Consider the following 22,956-nt stretch of genomic DNA (forward strand, 5'->3'; position numbering starts at 1 on the left):
CTTTTACATACTCTTTTTCTCCTTTCAAAATGTTCTATCTTTATTAAACTCGTATTCGAAATCGAATTCTTTTATCGTCGAATTTTTTGGTGAATTTCTGATACACTGACTCATATCCGGTTTATATGTAGTAGGAATTTCACACAAACATTTTCGATAAAGTTTCAAAAGCTGTTCTATATTTATAGCACTTCAAAGTACGAAAATCATATTGTTCGATCCCATATTGTGGAAAAGTATTATCTTTCATTTGTCCAGTTTGGTCATTTGTGCCAAATCTTAATTTCATTTAATCGTGTTAGAGACACAATAAGATGTTATGTAAAAGGAACAATAATGATAAAACTAAAATAATGTCTACAATAAGCGAACAAAGATTACAAATTCAAATGTCCAATAAATTATATCACGATAATGTAGAGAATATATTCTGACGCATTGCCATAATTAAGTGTTACTTAACGGATACAATATTCAACAAATACACATATTTAATAAATCAATTCGTTGCATCGCATCAATCAGCATTCGAAAAGCATCTGTGTATCTTCATCCATAAAGCGGGGAGGCCATCGAATTGGAAATCCCTTGGAAAAAAATCGAGTTCGATTCGGTGCCACGGTGACGTTCAACGAGCCTTACGTAGCACAAAGCTGCCAAGCTTTTCAACGTAAGATGTCAATAGAGCCACCCAGCATTCAGCCCCGATATCTCTTTGGCCGTCAACCAACACCAGATCTTCGATTCAATCAGAAACCCTTCGGCATACAGTCCCGTCATTGCTGTTCATATCTACGATTCCAGAGGAAGAGAAGGACCGATGCTCCTTCAAATTACATATCGTAGGAACGTGTAAATGTCATAATATCTCGTCGCGTCTCGTTCATCGATAATGAACATGGTACGGGACGTTTTATCGTGCCATTTTACTCCTGCTATCAGCGTCAGCAAAGTTGTTAGTATGTAATAAAAATGTCGAGGATATAAGAGATGGTGTTCTTAAATTACGCGAGGAACATTTCATGAATAGATTTAATACGGTGGTTACAGGATTCGATACACAGTTATAAATAATGAAAGAATTTATCATGAACATTTGACACATTTTAATTTCCTTTTTGATACTCTATGTATAGCGTGCCCTCAGTATAAACAACAAATCACTCTCGCCTTTCCAATAGTTCAGCAACTAATATGTCCGAATTGACGAGATGCAAGTCATAACTTTTACGATTTTATTACTTTACTCCAAATATAATAATCAATCGGATAAAACAAGCAAATATCCGGACACTTTTAACCGTTAGTGTAATTATAACAACATTCTTAATCAATTTAATATAATTTGGAAGAGGAAGGAATTGCACATGATCTGAAGTCACGTGTTCACATACAAATATTTGTCACGTTCGGGAGGCAAGAGAGACAATTCGGAATGGCGAAAGGTTAAGGATAAAAATACAAGGAGACACGCGTAGTTCTTTCACTTGAAAATATCGTGGCTAGCCGGATCGAACGCGTTCGATATTTTATTCATGGCCCATACGAATTTAAACTGTCGCATTCCTTTTCGACAGCGGCGTGACCTTTCCTCTCCGATCTCGACTCAGCCACCTACTTTTTCATTATTCACTCATGCACGTTACATTCCAACGATTCCAGGATGATCATTTAAGAGCGATTGTCTGAAATGGGAGACAGGGCCATAAAAAGATTCGATTTCGAACGTCGTTGAGGAATTTCCTTTCCGGAGTTTAATAGTCACAGTTGTGAAGATTGAACACCATAATGGCGGGGATTCTTTGTGCAGATATTACGCGATCGCTGCACCGCTACATTACGCCGCATTAGTATCACCACGACGCGTTGCGGTTGGGCTAGCTGCATCTTGGACAGGGGCTCTGTTCTTATGCGTGCTGCCCTTCTGGGGTCTGGTACCGCCTTACAGGTTCGTTTGTTGTTTGACAACTGGTCGAAATCTCTTACACGATTCAACTAATGTTATTAATGAAATTAATATACTAATTACAAGTTACAAGTTATCTGTGCCGACAAATTACGGAGATCGCATAATAAAACAGAGAAAGTTCTATACAGTGGTTAAAAATGGTATGGATACACCAGTGTGTTTATTATAATGTTTACATACTAATTAATTAGATCCGAATATATTAAATTTCATACCATTTGGTAATACCTTCACACGACGATAAAAATTTGATACAATGAAAATGAAGTATAAAATTTGACCAAAAAAAAGCTTCATTTGAAAGTAAAGTGTGCAAGCTAGTACTTGTTGTAGTCACTGTATGTAAGCTTTACAAAATCAATATATTACGATATTTATCTTAACATTGTAAATTTATAGAAAGCCTATATCTTGTAACTTGTCAGTTCATTAATATTATTAGTTGATAAATCACCGTACAAGAGAGCACCGATGTTCGATTTGTTCAATTTATTCGATTTTCAATGTATCTTTTGTAACTATATGGGTCTTCGTTCATTTCTTTCTTACGTAAAGGATGCTAAATTTTGTTAGCAGCATTAAGAAATTGGAGATAGTTTTTTTCCAGCCAGTCTTTGCGTGATGAATGTTCAATGCAGTCCTAATAGAGTTTCGATTTCTTTATTCGAAGCAATATTTCATCCGCGTTATTTGCGCTCGTTACTGTGTCAAGGTTAGGATTAATTAGATTCATTTTAAAATTGCTCAAGATCCTGCAAAAAGAAAAATAGTTTCACCGTCGAATAATCGGAACATAATGCACGTAATACGACTGGAAAGTTAGAACAGATTCCATATTCTTTAAATTTTTGTCGCATGAAATAATTTCTTTCTTCCTAGTTTAATAGTATTAATAATATTTCAATACCTCAAATAACGCGGTAAGAAATTGAACACGAAAAAACCGCTACTTGGAACAAACCTGTAATTATCTTGTTTTTCTCCCGCGATCTTCATATGGCTTAAATAAGTTATACGAGACGTTTTTTATTCCTATTATCACTACCCTATCCTAAATACCCAAATTTAAACGGCCCTCCAAAACAAGGAGAACAACGAAACAGACGGATGACAAAAAATTAAAGGTCACAACCTGCTGATTGTTACCACAGATACAGTCCAGGATTGGGCTGCTGCGCGCCAGATTTTAGCAACGATTCGTGGGGTTTAGCGGCGGCGCTTTACGGGGCTGTTTACGCGATTCTGGGGCTGGCGCTGCCCGCCATCCTCGTCACTATCTGCAATTTGCGTGTGCTTGGCATAGCGCGTTATCACCGGCATCGAATCGCTAGCGCAATTTACGAAGTCACCCTGAGCGCCCAAGCGACCATCACCCACCAGCGAAATCCGTTTTTCGTACCAACTGTCACGGCACCTTCGGTCGTCAGCCCACCTCGCTTTCATAGCGCGGCCAAAACGGTTTGTACATCCAGAGATCAGCGTAATTTCTGTTTGCACTGCATAATTTTCGCATCGCGTGATGTCAGCGGGATAGACATAATATGATGTCATGTGGACAATTTCAAACGGCAAACCGTGTTCGAGCAAGGAAACGATCTCAGTAATTTCGTGGAGACACGTACGGTGTGTTTGAGGAAATCTCTTTGAGGAAAGGTCTTTGAATTTGATACATGCGTTGCTTTTACAGTTAATATTTGGCATTTAATCCGTCGGTGATTAAAGACATATATATAGTATCGGATCAAAATTTTTAACTACTTCAGCTTCAGATTGAAGATTACGTCAAGAATTTTCGATGGCTTTTGTGGTTCCTGCTATCTTTAGAGTTGAGTTCGTAAAAATTTGTATAATTCTGATAAGTTTTTTTTTAGAATCGGTGCTCCGTTCTGCGCCGTTTCACAAATTTCTAAGATTTATCGAATCTTTTAAAATTTGCATTGATTTTAAGATATTACAGATTTTTTTTTTGCCGGAAGACTGCATTTTATGCGAAATTTAGAAGCGTAAAAATGTATAGTATACACATAATATGCAGAAATATATATACTTAAGAAATGTACATACATATTTAACTATAGACTGAAATAAAAAGATAATTTTAGAATTTTAAAATTCTTTCTTTGTGTTTGTGCTTCATAACATTGCAACCGTTTCAATCTTTAAACGTTAAATTTTATAGTAGCATAAATATTTGATCGACCAAATACTGATGCATTTATTCAATGTAAACGATTTCGTAGGGATTTTATTGACGTAGTGTAAACGCTATTAAACATTACATAATACAAGGAACAATAAGCATTATGTATTTCGTCTAAATATTTCAAACTAATTAATATCCACGTATAATATTCAATTCCACGAATCTCTAATTGATTTTTGTCGATTAAGCTTTGTTCAAAGGAAAATTCATTGACAAAAAATTGAATCGAAATTTTAATCATTTCTAATCGATTATCCGGTAGACTTTAAATCAAAAGCTTTGTAGAAAGACGTAAATCAAAATCCCGCTAGAAATTGAATTTCTACCGAACAATACAATCGCTTCCAGGCAATTCGTGTGTGTTTAGTTCAGTTTTACGTTCAATTATTTGCCGCGTACCTTTAATGACGCAATTTGTCTGTCCGATATAACACCGACAAACATTCTGGACGATCTGTTGTACTCGCGTTGATTTTCCTCCATAATAACTCTTTGACGATCAATATCACGAACTAATAACATAATTCTATTTAACGAGTTCCTTTCATTTGCTAATGTCCCATTCGTTCAACGACACGCAATTAAATTGTAATTTAAATTATTTCATACAGAGTATAGCGACGATGCTATATTGAATTTCTAGGTAATGCAACTGGTTGGTTCTCTATATTTGCTTTATTTCCCATACTGCGGTCTGATTCTTTGGGAAGTTTGCGACGTCGGTAATCAGCCGCATTTCTACGATCATCCCAAACTTGCTTCGTTGGCCTCGCTTCTACTCGCTTGTTCTCCACCCATCAACGGCCTTCTCTACGGCTTGAAATCGCAGACCCTTAGACGATCGGTGCAGAATTATTGGCGGAAGAAGGCGACCAAGTCGGAACTTCAACAAGTAATAATCAACGATTTGAAATAATTTTGCAGTTAGTTTGGAATTTTTCTAAAAAATGTCTTTCTTGATAAATATTTTTTTCCTTTTATATTTACTTTGAGATATTTGAGACATTAGAACTATCAACTTTTAATATGTACCTAAATATAGTGGATCATGAAAATATTTGACCATAGAAAATTTGAAGAAAGTAGAATGAAAGAAATACTATAAAGTACAACGAATTCGTGTTCTAAAATGTATCGATAGATGCAATTTACATGCTTAAAGACTACTGTTACTCGACATAATTGTGTAAGAAATAACATTTTCTATATAATTATTGACTCAATTACATAGCTGCCAGATATGTATGTGCCGTTGTTCAAGTCACTTTCAATGAATTTTTCTTTCTAAAGAAACATTTCGTGCGATACATATGATGGCCAAAAGGATCACAGTCGATCAACGAATGTTCGAGATTCTATCATAGTAAATCTATGCAAATATAATCCCCTTGGAGGTCAGTAAAACTTCATTTCATAACTTTGCTACAGAGAATCTATTGCAATCTTCTCTTCCATGATATTTTATGATGAAAAAATGCACATCTTTTTAATACAATAGATTAATAAGTTTGAAATTCCACTTTGTAGAAAAAGTTCTTAGAATTATTCAACCCTTTCCTGAATTTCTCCTTCATAATGAATAATAAGAGAATTATTCAAAGTAACAGTAGTAGAAGATTTATTCAATCTGGCTACCTTTGGAAAATCGTATTTCACCGATTCTCAAGTATTTCTATGAATATTTATTATATACAAATTGACGAAGATTTTCCAATTGTTTCCCGTAATTAATTTTCAACTTTTCATAATTTACTCAGCATGTAATTTGAAAGATAAAAGACACGGAGAATCTTACATATATTTCAACATATCTTGAAACATGAAAAAATGTAGCATAAGAAGTTTTAACTACAGTATTAAGTTTACAGTACAGTTTAACTCCAATAAACTGCGTAAAAGACAATCTTTTTTTTCAATTTTTCTTTTCAATCTCTTCTGTTTAGCGAACGAATAATCCAAGTCATCCATAAATTCTTTTTCCCCGAATTTAATATTCGGAAACGATCGCTGCTGACAATGGATTCTAATTCAGGAGATTCAAGCGAGGACACCGAGCGTAGCAGGATCACGAAGACCGTCCGGTAGCGGAACTGGCTCTTTCTTTCCATTCCCGCCGTTGCAACGAAGACTCAGCGAAGCCTTGCTGGCGTTGGGATCCTGCAGAACTGGAAACAGTTTCGACAGCAATAATCTCGGCTTTCATCGAAGCAGATTGCAGCCTGCCGCCTCGTGCAATACACTTCGCGTACCCACTTCCGAATCAGGTTAATAGTACAAACTTAAATGTGATTTTTGGCTTACGATTTCCGATTATAAAATTCTTCTCTGCTTGCTCTTCAAAAAATATAATTATAACTTATATTATGCATACAGGTGAAAGCAGTAAATTAGTTAGGTCAAGTGCGAGCGCAGCCAGCCTGATGGGTCCTCATTACAGAAGCGATTTTATTGGAGTTGATGTGAGCGCTGGTTGTTCCATAGCAATGAATGAAACACCAAGAAGAAGTCCAAGGATTCTTATAACGAGAGCTTATAGCGAGGATAGCCAAGATGGAGGAAGTCCATTGTTGAGGAAACCTATTCTGGCCAACGCTCTTCCGTGCGACAGTATATATTATTCTTTTATTTGCTGTTTTATTGGAATTATTATTTTTATTTCATTCAGGCTTCGTAAAAAATTGCTTCTAAACGAATATTCGAATATTTTGCGAACTATTTACATTTTTTAAGAATGCTTGATTTGATGGATTTGATATGAAAAAAACTACTGTTATACGAAATCGGCTATAGAAAGTTTGATAATCCTTTCACGCTCCATGTTGATCGAACTTTTATAAGCTATTAATTAACCAAATGATAAATATATTTATCTTCTGTAAAACTGGTCTGAAATTTGAGTACAGTACGTCTCCTTTACAAAACCGTTGTATCGTTATTACTAACGAATAAAAAATAATCGTCCTCATTACTTAAAAAATTCATTTTTGAAAGGATTAATTTTCACGTAAAATAAATTATTTAACAATTTGGTATTGGATCTTTGAACCCGTTTCGTAGAACGGAGATGGCGACATTGCAGCACCGGAAGCGATAGCAGCACGGGAAGCAGCGAGACGAGCGTGTGGACGACGGGTGTTGCGCAAAAACTCGTCAAGGCCAATGTAAAAAGCGCATCGGACATGTGGCCTGCGTCGAGAAGATTTGTACGAGGAAAAAATTTAGAGGAAGGACCACTTTTGGTTGGCGCCAGACCGAGCAATAACAGCGAGAGCAGCGATACGACGGACACTACAGCTACCACAACCACCACCACGATGCCTAGTAAGCAGGTCGCGATGGTAAGTGTTCGATGTACAATTTGAAAAATCTCTATACGTTACAATGACCTGTATACAAACGATTCCCAGCCTTAAGAATTGTATTCATGTAGACATCTTTTTGTTGGTTTAACGATGTGATAAACAGATAATGTGACGAAGAGAATATTTTAAGTATTTTGGAAATTAAGATTATTGCTAAAAATAAAAAGAAGAACAAAAATAAACATCTTTTGTTCTTATCAATTTTTCAACTTGGCCTTCTGCTTTTCAGCTATTTGATTTTGGAAATGGGATTTTCGAAATGAAGATCAACTTAAATTATTCAAAACGTTTTTGTTTTCAATTTGGACCATACGATTACGACAGTTTCAAATAAAACTGTGTAGCTGGTGATGATAACTGACTAATAAAATGCAGAAGATTCGTATTGATTTAAATATATGTTCCTGTGTATGTTACATGTTCACGACATTCTTTTACATAGCACTTTTCACATAGTCCATAAGTAGAAATTAAGCGGATTAAGATTCGATAAGCTCAGAGGCCACAAAACTGGTCCTTGTTCATGGACTTATTTCACACCAAGGAATATCCTAATCCTATGGAGACACTAACGAAATATCTTGCTAAAACCATGATCTCTGTAAAATATCTTGCGGAAGCGTCAAGATATATCCTGGTGAAAAGTTTCGGAGAAAATCTGAATAAATTGGACTGTTAATAGTCCATCCGAAAAAATGCGATTCGATAACTTGGCCATTCAATATTCCAACCCAAACATGTAAGCTACAGCGATGTTAATTGAGTACATGTCAGGATTAATATGGATGTACAGGTAACTAATAATGACAATTTTGTTAATTGAGACACCTATTGCTATGAAAGGTCGCTTTGTCGTTGAAACAGACATTTCAAAGGAATTTGGTCTGTTATAAATTATCAAGTGCCCATCTACAAAATCGAATTATTAATCTGTAGTCTCTATCGTTCAACTGTACAAGATTGACGCGGTAAACATGATATTGAATGTGTTGTCACATTCGATACCTGGATTTTGATCCATTGGGAATGGTTCATTCGATGTGGATTCAAATGGACCATTTCTAATACGGTTAAAATTCTAGGATCATTTTGTATTTCATCGATCATCGATTTTGTATTTCATTTCTCCGTTTCTCTGACGACGTAATGGACGATCGAGATCTCCTTTCAATATTTATTATCTGCTGAACATTCGAATGTCGACGTGACGATTAGGACATTGCTCAGTATAAAAACAGAAAACATGTCGGTAATTTCCATAACATTTGCCGGGAATCAGTACAATCATCTACTACATCATTTGGAGTATAATAATTAGTACAATAGTGTAACTTGCTCGCTGGTATATCACCGGTAGTTGACTGCTTGTTCTTGTACGCAAACCTCGTTCGTTGATTTCGCCAATGTATGATTTCAATATTCCTCGAAGAACAAATACAGTGTTTAAACAAATCCGTTGATAATTGTCTCGAAGTAACGACGATAAAAGTTTTCTCACTTCTCCTACTCTCCTGTTTCAACTACAGAGCGATGGGACAATGTCTGTACGTCTGCGCGGGAAGATAAGATACAAAAGTCTCGCTTTAGCGAGATACAGAAGTTCCGCTTTACGTTCCGACTTTCGTCCATTTTACCTGTTGCCGAATTTAGCTTCCGAATATTCCCGCTAATTCTTGGAAATGGAGTCTCGACGTGAGCTGCAAGCGTGTCGTATTAAGTCGCATTGTCTCACTGCATTTCATGTGCTCCCGTACTGAATGTCGATATGCCACTTACGTTTATTCTTTCCTCTTACCTCAATCGAATTCTCAGAATTTATCAATCCAGATAAACATGCACGTTAAATCCAGACTGTGAATGCTATAGTGGACATTTCTGCATAAATAGCGATTTCTTTGCATACTCGGAATAGACGCTGTATTTATCCGCTAGACGATTGGCCGCGCGAAGGTTAATCAGCAGATCAAATGTCTAGAAAAGAGAAGGTCATATCGAAAAATCGATAAGAACGAGAAGTATTTAATTTTTGTCGTACGATCGAAATCCACAATAAAAGATGGGGGTTTCCGTTTAGAAAAACTAAGCTGACCGTGATATAGCTAAACGACCTTGACCCAAGATAAGGTCGACAACAAATGTCTCCTTCCAAACTCTACAATTTTTGTTTAAAGCATTTCTTCCGATAAATCTTAGTTTCTGAGATATTTCGTTGCCTTAGGTTAAATCGAGACACGTGTATAATTCAAAGTATGTCATGCATGTAATTTTTAACAGATAAGTACAGTGTAAGTGTTAAGACGATCGTGCTACACACGTGTAATCTATAATTTGAGAAAACGACAAGTCATGATAAGGAAATGCAATTCGCATAAGACGATTCTAGACCATAATAGCTGATTACATCATGTTCACTGCAACTAGGGTTGCCATCCGTCAGGGTTTTCCTGGATTTGTTTTTGTTTTTAAGGCGTTTGAGGACGTACGCCGGGATTTCCTGATTTTTTCCGATCATTTATATTACCATGTTATATGAGCGGTGATCTGTCATACGTCAGAGCGCCTATACTAATATACTGGATAGCGATGTATTTGTTTTTCCAGAAGTGGTTTTCAAGTGTTACGTTCACATTAGACGCAATAGAAGCTGTCTAAATGCAAACGCAGAGCTATTCGGTTTCAATGTACAATCTACAGAAGTTTTTATCTTGTACCTAATGATATTAGGTCGTCCGAAAAGTTTCTTTTGTTTTATAAGGAAATAATGGATGCACAACATTTTCCGCTTTATATTATTTTATCGAATTAGGTATGATCCATTTTATTCTATCAAAATAAAGATCACAACGTTCGACAGATTAGGTTTCATGTTTGTATAAAGATGCATTGTTGTAAAAGACGAGTCTGTAAAAGAAAGACACTTTTCGGACAACCTAATATTTTGTACATAATCCAAAAATTAGATAGAAGAGTCCGGTTTTCAGGCGGAGAAGTTCAGAGTTTCCATGGTCTTTATCCTACGTTAGTGATTTTATAAATGGCAACCCTAACTGTGACGAATAATATGTGCAGGAAAACGGTGGCTATCGGGAGAAAGAGAAAGAAAAAATAAATGGCAATAAGAAAGAGGGACAGCAGAGCGAGAGCGACAACAGTTGGAGCAGCGTCGATGAGATCGAATCGAAGGAAATGGCGGACAAGAGCATAGAAGAGGATAATTTCGAGAAGATCGAGGAGGAAGCAGACGCAGAAAAGTGCAAGCAATTGAGGCGGAAATCGAAAACGATTCGCAAACCGGATGTTCCTCAGAATTGCAAAGAGACCGCGCAACGAAGGCCCCTTCTCACCTCGTCATCCTAAGTTCGATTAATCGATCAACGTACCTTTTTCATCGTTCCTAATTTATTATCATTTTCTTCTCGTAATTTATTGTTCGACACTGCAATTTTTTAACGCGATGGAGATCATTTTGAGGCAACTTGGTAAAACAAGGTCGCTGAATGAAATTTGTTATCGACCCATTAACAACCGCAAGCAATCGTTATTTTTTAAAGAATCGAGTTCTTTGAGACTCCTGATCGATTATCCGCGTTCAATTCAGGAAGAACAGCGTCGATGAAGCTGATCGTGTCCCCGTATGCTCGATATCACCTGCAATGTGTCGACATATCCTCAAATTATATTTTTCTACTTTCACTGACAAGTCACAGCAGCGTTAACGAGGAAACCGTGGATTTCTTGCGGCCATTGCGGTCGCGCTGGAATAAGAAAACCCGATCGAATATCTACATTATACGCCAACCACAATGAAAAACTTGTTCTCTCGTAGAAAGTTCGAGGGAAGGAAAGTTGATCATCCTCGTACGAGCATCGACTCTCACAGAAAAAAGCTTGCGCGCGCGAAAGAGCTCGTTGTATAATAATAATTTTCTTCGTCACCTCGCGGGTAATATCTCGCGACGAAAGTTTCGCGGTGGATTTTTCGGCAATCACCCTCGCTATCGGAGATTTCGCGAAAAAGTACTGGTAAGAAACGATCACGATACCTGGGAGAGTTCTCTTCATAGTAGAACACTCGATGAAATCCATGAAATATCGTAAGAAATCAGTCTGACTTGGGACACGTGAATCGTTTGGTCGTTTCGACGAATTGTACGAATTACTATCGTGGTAATTTCGCGATATAACGGGCAATAATTTCCCTCACCGCTTTCGCTGATGTTCCTAATTAATGGATTCGTGAAAGACAGAAATTTGAAGGAGCAAATATTAAATATCGACGAAAGTTGCTTTACCGTCTGTCGTGGATGATAAGATGAATAAATGTACGAAATTAACGTTTATCTATGCAGTCTAACGTGTACAACGGTTTCGTCTTATCTCTTCAGAGATAATGACGAGTAAAATGTTGATGAGCATAAGGAACTTTTGTTAACTTTTAAAAAGTACAGTTGAAAGAATTTTTGGCGAAAATTTGAACATTATAAATTCCATAAATGACAAAAACACGATAATCTGTTGCGAAGTCAATTTTTCAATTTTGTATCTACTTTTATATATTATATTATATATTATATTATATATATTATTATATATTATTTATATATTCAAACGTCTATGTTTTGCAAATTACTATATATTTTAGAAGCTATGTGTATATTTTAATAGTCGTCTCATTAAGAAATTTTAAAAATGTGGAACGAAACTTCAACGCGAAGAAGAAAATATGTCAAAATTCAAACGAAATCGTGCACGAATGGAAACGAGCAAGCTAACGAGAGGAACACATTAAAGAAATTTAATCAATGATGCGCGAAGCAATTAAAATAGACGGCCGTTGTGAGTTTATTGATATTAAACAATAGTTACGTTAATACAATCACGTGGACGAGCAGATACACGTTAATAAAGAGTGACAGAACGAACACTTTTTACTAGCAAGTTTGTACAATCGTGGCCAACCACTGTGTTTACACGGGCACGGTGGATTTATTCGCAATTAGGTGTAGCAACAATCACCTAAAAATTAACCGATATTAATGTTGGTGGTTATTGGAATTGATGTTTTGAATTTTGTAGACGATGCATGATTGACGCGTGTGTATGAGAGCGTGTGCTAGTGTGTGAACAGTGTCAAGTTCAAATGTTCTAATTTTTAAGAATCGTTGGAATGGAAAAAAGAAGATTATTTATCGTTTTTTAAACTCTAAGCGAATGTTACGAAAAATGTAGAAAACAAATGTTGTTCGACTAACGATTAATTTGCAACGTATTTATGAAATTTCCTCTAGGAATTGTTTTAATGGTTTCAATTGAAATGTCTCTTTAGTATTGTTTTCGAAGAAAAATATGTCAAGGTTGCATACGATAAATGTGATTCTGCGAATCTTGATCATCAGAAATTTGCTATATTGTGCTCAATTTTTTCAATTTGCAGTCACGATGCAAGATTACATAACGAGCGGAGCGAATTCATGTTGCGAGTACTTGGACTATTTGCTTTCGAATTTGTCAATTAGAAGTTAATGAAACGATCTCGTCATTTGTTGATCTCAACATAGAGCACAAATATTTTATCATTCCGGCGTGAAGAACTTAGTCGGGTACCGCGTGTGACATTAATGTTAATGGTGTTAAAATATCGCGATTTAAATGATGTTTGAGTGTACGTCGTTAGTGCAAATAAAACCGAAAAATGTTCTAAAAAAGATAACAGTCTTACGTAATTATTTCCTCTTTAGATTCATAGCATACCATCAAAAATTACTGAATACTAAATTATAATAAATCAGAGAATAATGGAATAAGCCAAACTGAGTCAAACCATAATTAGTAAATATCCTAAAAATGATCATTAATAACAATTATTTCCATCTTCATTATTTCCATCAATTCACCCTTCTCCTTTATCTCATCTTTATCTGTTTGTTAAAGAAAAGAAAAAATCGATTGGATGTTATTAGCAAATACTTCAGTAGCAACGGCGCCATTGCGCAGAATGTTACAGTTCGTCATTTAATAAGGCACTCAACGATACCATTAAACGTAACATTTTTCGAATCGTTATTAGAGCAACGTGCCGAAGTTTCGGTCGACCAACTTATAATAGATTTTAGCAAAGGTTATTTGCAAGATCACCTCCGTTTCATGCCAGCGGCCACTGGAACTAACTTTCCAAACTTGTTTATCCGATCAAACAGGTCACAAAATGAATTTCAAGTGACAGATCTACCACGAGACACTACAAAATTATTCTTCCCTTCCCAAAGTATTTATTTCACGAATAATTGAGGAGCTGACGACAAAAACGGCCCGTGTCAAATTTTTCAAAGTTTTAGATAATCTAATGATCAGAAGATTCATAATAAGATGGAATCGGTATTTTGAAAAATGTTCTATGTCTACTTATTTTGGAGCATTAGATAAATTTAGATTAGGTAAATTCATGATTTTCTTGATAAAGAACTCGAGGATGCATTTCAAAGGATTAATCTATTTCTGTAATTATTATTTTCAGTAACCATAACGATAATTATCTCAAGAAATACAAACAAAAGAAAATATCAAATATTCAAAATTAGAACAGAAGTAAAAGATGCTAGGAGTGTTCTTTCGTTTTCCGAAAGAACGACAAACATGTACAAAGGAATATTTTTAATGTGAAATTTTCTTTGATGAATATTTTAATTTCGAGGAGAATTATATTGTTTTGTCCCACGCTCATCTTTCAGAGTCGAAAGAGGCATGTTTTCTTATCGCGAGAGTGTTTCACGCCGAAAGAGGGCAACGAGGATACAGAGAAAAAACGATGCACGCGTAGTAACTTCGAAACAAGACCTTCTTTTAGAATTCAAAGTCGTCTGAACCATAACCCTGTTCCCCTTGGCCTAAAATTGAAATAAGGGGAACTAAATTCGTCCGCGCGAGCAAGAAACAACAATCCCTTCTCTGCTACGATCGGGCCTCGCAGCGAACGCGTTTCGAGATGTTTTCGTCGAGAGCTAAGCCGGCAATCCGGTCAGAGCACTGCGTGATAAATCGTGTGCCGTAGCGACACGCGTTCTGTGTCCCGCGCGATCTCGGTCGAACGTCGATCTACTTTTATGAAGAAACTGTGAAATTATTCTTGTATCTCGTTATCCTATCAGTGAATAATCGCGCTGTAACAAGAGGAGAAACAGGCAATGATACGATTAACTTAATTTTTAAGAAAAGAAGACGATGTTCAAGAAAGGTATTTAAAATAAATAACATATTGTACGTTTCTACGTAACGAAAGGCAATTTTCTATTTGTGAGTCACGTTAAAAGTATCAGAAATCGTTATTGTTATTATCTTTAACAATGGAGTAATAGCGGAATGTTCGTGTTTTATAAAGGATTGATTGAGTTCGTGGTCGCATGTAATGATCATGGGACTCTTTCATTGCAAGATATGCACGTTTCAACTGATAATTGTTTCAAATTAGAATCACGCAATCATGTGCAGTAATTTTCACGTTATTTCCGTGTTAAATTTACGTGTGGTTACCTTAAACATATGTCAGACAATCTTTATGCGAGCCGCTACCTTCCTCATATGTATGAAAGAGTATTTTTAACATGTGACACGTGGTTCTATCTTCTTGTCATGGCGACGTTCTTGTCGTTTATTACTCTTTGAATTCTCAGGATGTCACGAAGCGATCAAATGAGTCCTATTGAATGACGACCGGTGAACGTTGTGTTTATAAAGTTCGTTGAATTTGAGAAGATATAACCGTAGAGAAGATGACGAGGAGACACAGCTTAGCGGAAATAGAGGAGTCGAGGAAGGAATTAAGGTAAGATCACAAACGATCTGTATTACCAAACATTACAATAAAAAAATATTTTTTCGAGTAAAAAATATTGTTCCGTATAAAAGAAAAAAATAAACTTGAGCGTATTATGGCGTTCTTGTTACTAAGTATAACACTTTTTATCTGACACTGAGTTCCAATGAGTTAATCTAACGTTTTATCAATGAACATGACCAAGCAATAAAAGTTAGAAACGAAATAAACGGAGCAGTTGCTCAAAGATATTGTGCAATTTCGTTACTTTGTGTGTACTTGTTTTTGCTAAATCACATTGTATAATGCTTAGTGGTTCCTATAATAGCCATAAATTGTCACAATTGCATGCCACTTCCCGATAGTCCACCCCGCTTGTTTTATGACCCAGATATATGACTCTCCGAAGGATGTTTAATTAAGTACTGTCGTATTACAGGAGTTTTTCTTTTTTTATTTTCTATCTTTCTTTTTTCCTCTTATAACGCAAATCTTTCTTTTTGTTACGTAAAAATATTGAATGATAGCGGCAACATAAAGATTAAATAAAAACCGACATAAAGATTAAATAGATATTTTATAAATATTGTCACTGATAATTTTTGTAGATTTTTATTGCGTAGGTAGTTAGAGATGCGATATTGATATCACGATTTCTATTGAATTTTTTATAGTCCTCCAGATAGCAAATACATACTATGTCGTAAAATAATATGGAACTCTTAATGTCGTAATATAATGAACGTATATAAAGTAATGTATTTATTGAGTATTCTATACTTCTTATAGTTTAAAAGTATATTTTAAATATTAAATAATAAATTTTATTCTTTAAAAATTTCAAAATTCACTTGTAGTAAAATTTCTTTCATCATCAAAAAACCTGATAATCTATAATGGCATACGGAAGATAATAGTACTACTAAATTATTTCGCTGTAGTAGCTTATAAATATATGCATGTAGATACGTATATCTATTAACCTTTACGTCATTTAAGTAATATTCAACTAAAAGTTTACATTTTACCTTTTTACTCTAAGAGGTTAGATAAATTTAGAATAATTATCGTCAATAATTGTAAAAGACTTTAACTTGTGACAGTTATTTGTCATTTAAATCATAAAATTTACTTAAAACTTTACTCGATCTTTTAATTTTGAATGATTGGAAAAACGTAGAATGAATGTTGTCAGTAATCGTAAAGATGTTGAAATTGCAATGGTTATTTACCTTACTTGTTAACGTTTTGAAATCGTGTATGGTACATGCTACACGTCGAATGGAACAATTCTGTGCCAGTGATGTGAAACGCGCAAACTCGAATTGATTTTCTCCGGTCAGCTGGTGTTGTTCATCTTCCGACGATACGGTTAATTTTACGCACGATTATCGATGGATAAATTTCTTTGGTAACATGAACGATATACATCAAGAATCCTCGACAAAACGAGACGAAGGTCCGTGTGAGAAAAGTTGAATGTGAATGGTGATAAAAAATCGTCTGTTTTTGACGGTAAGTGTCAAATAATGCGCTAAACAACAGAAACTAGATATACGTGAGTGGTAGGTGGTGTAGCCTCGAAACGCGACGTGTTTACCCGAATCGTCCAAAGGTGGCGACAGTTGTTTGATGTTTTGGTAACGGTTATTGTCGATATTGATCGATAACAAGATCGTTAACCATTACATTTTATGATTCCTCTTTGTAGCAGCGAAAAAATATGACTTCCTCACCTTCGTCCAGTACCAGTTCCGCATACGCTAGTACTGACGATGTTCGTCAGTATTACAGTAACGATAAACGAAATTTCGTTGGTTCGGACGATGTCGGAACAACTCGGCTATTGCGTTCATATTCACCTCATCGTAGCAAAGCGGGAAGATTCTTTGCGACACTGCGAATCGACAAGTGAGTTCTGCTCAGGTCCTGTGAATTTAAACAAGAGAATTGCGCGTCGCAATTTGTTTAAAATTAAGCCTAATATTTTTCGTTTCTGTTTTATATAAATTTTGCAAAAAGTAGATGGATAGATATTAAGTAGTTTATGCAGATGAGCATGGAATATGTATATAGACTTATTTGAAAAATCTGTAACTGTTAATTTTTAAATCAGCCTGTTAACCGCGTCATCCCTTCACCAACAAGTTTTTATCATAGGCTAAAAATAATAAAGAACCATAAAATTAAAAGATAATGAAGAAGAATCAATTTCAATTAGTTTGATTTTGGTCTTTGCAAACAAATATCTGTTAATCTTTGTAAATATAATATAATGTACGCGTAAAAATCAAGTAATACATTTAAAAAATAGAGGATCTATGAGTAATAAAGTTATATCCAAGAAATAATAGGTCTGAATGACGAGATAATTTGTCTTTTCTAAATAACAGATTAAAATATTCTATATGTACATGTAGATTTCTAGATTAGCAACAGAGAGCACTCTACACATAACCTTCGTAATGAATTTGCCTTCACTATGCTGATTCATTTATAGATACCTTTAATCAATATTCTATATATTCATGCTATAAATAATATGTGTGTCATACATTACTGCAAAAATTGTAGTATATTTCATTTTATGCATAAGTAATTTATAAAAATTGCTTACGTTACAGAATTTTTCACCTATTGACAGCCACTTACAGCCACCAATTTTTTTGTGCTACCGGCAACTAAAATGCAAAGAAGCATCATAAAAAGTTATAAAATATCTTGTCGTTTTGTATTATAATTTTTCTATAAAATTTATTATAATAAAAAATTATATAAACACCTATCTTTAGAATAATTAAAATCGATTTTAATTTTTGTATTTAATTAAAATTAAAAGTTCTAAATGTTAATAGTTAATAGTTATCTAACTATTAACTATTAACTATAATAGTTAACTATAAATAATGATTAACAAAATTGAGTGAAAAGTATTAAAAATTAGTAAAATTGATGAAACTTCACAAAAATTTATATATATTACATAGTAAGTATAAAATATCACAAATCGTCTAGATGATATTTGTTTAAAACAAATTTATTTAAGATTAATTAAATTGCGAAAAATATTTTTATTATTTATTTATTCCATAAATTCATATCAAACATATGGTTTTTCTATTTCCTATGTTAAGTTCATTTGGTTATTTATTATTTTCAGGTCCTACATTAATGCGAAAAATATTATAATAGCAGGAATGATATTAGCCATAGTAATTGTTTCAATAATAGTAATCTGCAGTATTTATGGAGCCAGTAGGGACATAGAAATTCAAGAAAACGAAGATGTACCACCCGATCCGGAAATACTATTACCTCCGTCATGGAGCAAATTAAAAATTTTTAAACGTGGTGCCGTTTGTGCAGATGCTGCACAATGTGCTAGCATTGGCAAGTATGTAAAATTATATTGCTATTATATGAGGCATTAAGAACAAAAGTGGAGTAGACCACATTTTTTCTGAATGTGAGCTTTTAACTGTGAGCTTTTTTTTATTCCAATATTAATCTATTCCAGTATTAATCATACAAAGGTGGAAAAATTCAGTTTTTTTCAAATTGAAGTCAGATAACAACGAAATCACTTATTGCACTGAATATCTTATGTCAACATTTATTTTATATCGCGAATTACTCAGTTTGTTGAATATAAAGATTAGTTTACTTTTGCTCTCAATACTTTAAATTAAATTACTATATTTGTGGATGTTTATACATTCATGGGACATTTTAAGGTACACAATGTAGATAATAGACAAAGGTATATAAAATATCAAAAGTGTAATATTCATTATATCTGGTGAGTGAAACAAATCTTCGCGCGGGTTTCATTTCTTTAGTTGTGTTCATAAAAATATAAATTTGCATAAACATCCGCAGCCTGTGCATTATGTCTTAAAATATAAGACTGAATTATTAAATAAATATATCATGTTCCCATAGATCAATTCTAGAAAAAAATGGCTCTGCAGTGGATGCGACCATAGCTACAATGATTTGCAATGGTCTCGTGAATATGCAAAGTATGGGTATTGGGGGCGGATTTTTTATGACAATTTACGATAAAGCCTCCAAGCATGCATACACGTTAACCGCAAGAGACCGTGCTCCGTTAGCTGCAAACGCTACTATGTACCAAGGGAAACCCAAAGAGGCGGCATTCACCAGTAAAGCGTTCACTTCCTATATTTTTAATGAATAAGTAAAAGGCTATGAAATCTGTATGTTCACGAATTTCATTAGGTCCGTTGGCTATCGCTGTTCCTGGGGAATTGGCAGGGTACTGGGAAGCTCATCAACGTTTCGGTAAATTACCATGGGTTGACTTATTCAGGCCCTCGATCGAACTGTGCGAAGAAGGATATAATTTGACAAAAGTTCAACACGATGGATTCAGATATAATGCAAAAAATATTTTAAAGGATCACGTATTAAAGTAATAATTCGAAAAACGTATTATAACTTCCATAATTAATTACCTATAAGCTTGAAGATAGAAAACACTAGATTTTTTCCATTTCAGGGAATTATTTGTAGATCCAAAGACGAACGACTTTTATAAACCAGGTTCGATTATTAGGCCCAAAGTATTTTGCAAAACTTTACGAGTAATCGCAGAGAAGGGAGCCTCAGAATTGTACAATGGGACATTGGGTAAACTTTTAGTACAAGACTTACAAGAAAGAGGGGCAATAATAACAATGAAAGATTTAAACAATTACAGGTATTTATCATTAAAGTACTTAAAAAAATACAAATTATCGACCATTGAGCTTTTTATTGAAATTATCTCTAGAGCAACATGGGATGAACCACTTGAGTCGAGTCTCTCCAATGGAATGAAACTTTTTACAGTCGATTTACCCGCTAGTGGAGGACTTCTCACCTACATTTTAAATATTTTTGATAGATTTAATTTTACACCTGATAGCTTAGCTGATTTTAACAAAACCGCACTTACGTATCATCGAATGATAGAAACGTTTAAATATGCGTACGCGTTGAGAAACGATATGGCCGATAAAGAATTTGTCGACATGGAAGAAGTGAGTAAACGACGTAATTTAATGAACAAACACGTTTTCTGTTATTCCGGTAGTTTATCAGAGATCTATAGATATACTGATACTCTATCAGTAAAATTTTTTAAAAGAGATGCGCATTAGATTTAAGAACATCATACAAAAGTAACCACATAACGTTTCATTGTAATTCTACTTGTTTAAGTTAACAAAGAACCTAATGTCGAAGACTCGCGCACAAGAAACACAAATGATGATAGATGATTATAAAACGTGGGATGATCCAGCGCATTATGGAGCGCGCATGTTGAGCAGCGCGAAGGATCAAGGAACTGCTCATGTTTCAGTATTAGCGCCAAATGGGGACGCAGTCTCAGCTACTAGTAGTATCAATTTCTAGTACGTTTATTTTTTAACATTAATAAACTTCTAGATGGAAGTTTTCATTAATTGCGAGGCTTTCTGGAGAAAAAGCTCATAAGATACAGCAGTGAATTGAGTAATTTGCGTTAGTAGTTCTAGTTTTTCAATATTATTATGTTGGAATTGATTATGATTGATAATAGTTCTTAAATAGTTCTTACTTTATTTTTTTAATTAATAATAATAATTCAACTATTTTACTATGTAAACAGGATCTTTTGCAAAAGGCTCAATTATTTTTATAGTTAATACACAAACAAATTTAATAACTAATTTTGATACTAAACTTAATATTCAACGTGTCACTTTTTAATAGATAAATTAAATAATTGCCTCTTTTATCAGTTTTGGAAGCGGAGTAGTTAGCGAAAGTACTGGAATATTATTGAATAATGGGATGAATGATTTTGGTATACCGTCAGCAATTAATTACTTCGGTATTCCACCTAGTCCGAACAATAATATCGCTCCTGGAAAAAGGCCTTTGTCATCTATGGTACCTTCGATCCTTGTCGATGAAAATGATGATGTAAGAATGGTCGTTGGTGCTTCTGGTGGTACTAGGATCACCACGACAGTTTCTCAGGTTAACATTTATCAATTTAATATTTTATCGGGCATTTCGTAAACATCGCATAAAGATTGTGTTAATATAAAGTTAATCCAGTGAATGTGTTATTTCTCAACTTTTCTATGTTTAGATAATGGCTAAGATTATATGGATGAACCAAACAGTGAAGGAAGCAGTGGATGCTCCTAGAATACATCATCAATTGGTCCCGCCAAACGTGTCATACGAGTATGGTGTGCCAAAGCAAATAATTGATGGGTTGAAAAAGATTGGCCACAAGACTGCTCGTTACAGAATTCGTGGTAGCGTAGCTTGCATCATTTACACTAAGAACAATACAGTATACGGGAATGCGGACTTCCGGAAAGAAGGAGACGTGTATGGAGTCGATTAAATTCTTCCTAATTAAAACAAATGATCATTGGTGAACCTAATAATATATAGATATATACATAAATTGCTGAACTGTTCTGGCGACTGATCGCAATAAGTGTTATTCAAGTTCCCGCGGTATTAAACTCTTCAACGTTTAATCACCAAAATATATAAAAATCTTTTGAAAGAGAAACTTTCCATGGTAATGTTTGTTATGTGATGTTTTCTTTACGCTGAATTGTGCGAAATTAAAGTTCTTCAATAAATAATAATAAATATTTTACACACATTATTTCTTAATATCATTTTCTTATTATTATTATTATTATTATTTTTTTTTAATTACATTTCGATCTAGTTTAACTTATGAAATATGCTACATGAATGTTCAAAGTATTTTTTTATGTCTTTAACGTAATCGCGATCTAATTATGCTTATTGATTCAATGAATAATCACAATATAGGAAGTTTGTAGTAAACTTTTATCCGATCGAATTAGATTCTACCTAGTACTATCGATCCATGCAGAAATACGGGGTGTTCTACTATTAAGCAACCATTAAACTACGACAATAAATTTAATAATTTCGTAGAGTGCGATTCTTCCCAGTTAAAAATATCACGTAGTGAAATCAGCCTGAATTCAAACATAATTTTGGAAGTTATTTTAATCTCTTTTTATATTTTACATCAATATGTTCTAAAATATTCAAAAAACATCCATCCCATACATATTCGAGTCTTTGATTAATTACTTCTCGTAATGTATCTCATGCACTGATAATTCGTTTTAATACATATAAGTATTTTAGAAGCGAAAGTTACATCCAATTACGTTACTGATATATAAATAATGAGTCATTAATCTGTACATTACTACATAAATACATTTTTTATATTTACAAAATTTATAGATCATTCAGCTTACATATATTAATTATTCTAGAAATGTTTTTGTGAAATTTATTTCATATATTGTATATTTCTGATATTGCCCGTTATAAAATTTTTTCTAGAAAGTTTTTGTAATAAAGGATTAATTATAATACCAGCGTCTAGATATATACTTTTGTAAAAAGAATAATTATAATAACACGGAAGTATATCTAAATTTGTTTAAAGTATTCAATATTATTATTAACTCGTAGAAAGTAATTTTCAACCTAATTCGAAAATTTCTAAAAAAATAATAAAGATTTAAAATAATAAAAATATTTCATC

The 22,956-nt window shown here is 34.2% G+C and overlaps 2 protein-coding genes and 1 long non-coding RNA gene across 14 annotated transcripts in view; 2 read left to right on the forward strand and 1 right to left on the reverse strand.

Moving 5' to 3' along the window:
• LOC126864412 (beta-3 adrenergic receptor-like) overlaps positions 1–12,098 on the forward strand; it is an 87,346-nt gene extending 75,248 nt beyond the window's left edge. For all 6 annotated transcript variants that reach the window (XM_050615745.1, XM_050615749.1, XM_050615747.1 and 3 more), the window contains 7 exons: positions 1,811–1,948; positions 3,121–3,427; positions 4,816–5,064; positions 6,205–6,436; positions 6,546–6,779; positions 7,230–7,510; positions 10,604–12,098. In XM_050615745.1, the coding sequence (XP_050471702.1) occupies positions 1,811–1,948; positions 3,121–3,427; positions 4,816–5,064; positions 6,205–6,436; positions 6,546–6,779; positions 7,230–7,510; positions 10,604–10,891 (1,729 nt within the window). In that variant the 3' untranslated portion in view covers positions 10,892–12,098. The remainder of the gene's footprint in view (positions 1–1,810; positions 1,949–3,120; positions 3,428–4,815; positions 5,065–6,204; positions 6,437–6,545; positions 6,780–7,229; positions 7,511–10,603) is intronic.
• LOC126864434 (uncharacterized) overlaps positions 1–22,956 on the reverse strand; it is an 86,207-nt gene that overhangs the window by 61,406 nt on the left and 1,845 nt on the right. Inside the window, exons 2-3 of one of the 2 annotated variants that reach the window (XR_007689166.1) lie at positions 17,081–17,273; positions 4,918–5,055 (exon numbers count right to left, since the gene is read on the reverse strand). This is a non-coding gene — a long non-coding RNA (uncharacterized LOC126864434). Of the gene's footprint in view, positions 1–4,917; positions 5,056–17,080; positions 17,274–22,956 lie in introns of those variants that run through there. The other variant, XR_007689165.1, reaches the window with a different exon arrangement.
• On the forward strand, positions 14,520–22,017 carry LOC126864411 (scoloptoxin SSD14-like). 6 transcript variants are annotated; one of them, XM_050615740.1, is made up of 10 exons: positions 14,520–14,765; positions 15,202–15,353; positions 18,505–18,738; positions 19,287–19,510; positions 19,587–19,779; positions 19,867–20,067; positions 20,140–20,389; positions 20,571–20,764; positions 21,134–21,374; positions 21,490–22,017. In XM_050615740.1, exons 2-10 carry the CDS (start codon positions 15,301–15,303, stop codon positions 21,751–21,753), a joined length of 1,854 nt encoding a protein of 617 aa, XP_050471697.1. In that variant the 5' UTR covers positions 14,520–14,765; positions 15,202–15,300; the 3' UTR covers positions 21,754–22,017. The 6 variants fall into 6 exon arrangements, with proteins under 6 accessions (XP_050471697.1, XP_050471696.1, XP_050471695.1 ...); XM_050615739.1 differs by lacking the exon at positions 14,520–14,765 and adding an exon at positions 17,056–17,255 and having other exon boundaries at positions 15,225–15,353; XM_050615738.1 differs by lacking the exons at positions 14,520–14,765; positions 15,202–15,353 and adding exons at positions 16,601–16,859; positions 17,059–17,255.

This window comes from Bombus huntii, chromosome 4 (genome assembly GCF_024542735.1).
Source record: "Bombus huntii isolate Logan2020A chromosome 4, iyBomHunt1.1, whole genome shotgun sequence".
Lineage (NCBI taxonomy): Eukaryota > Metazoa > Arthropoda > Insecta > Hymenoptera > Apidae > Bombus > Bombus huntii.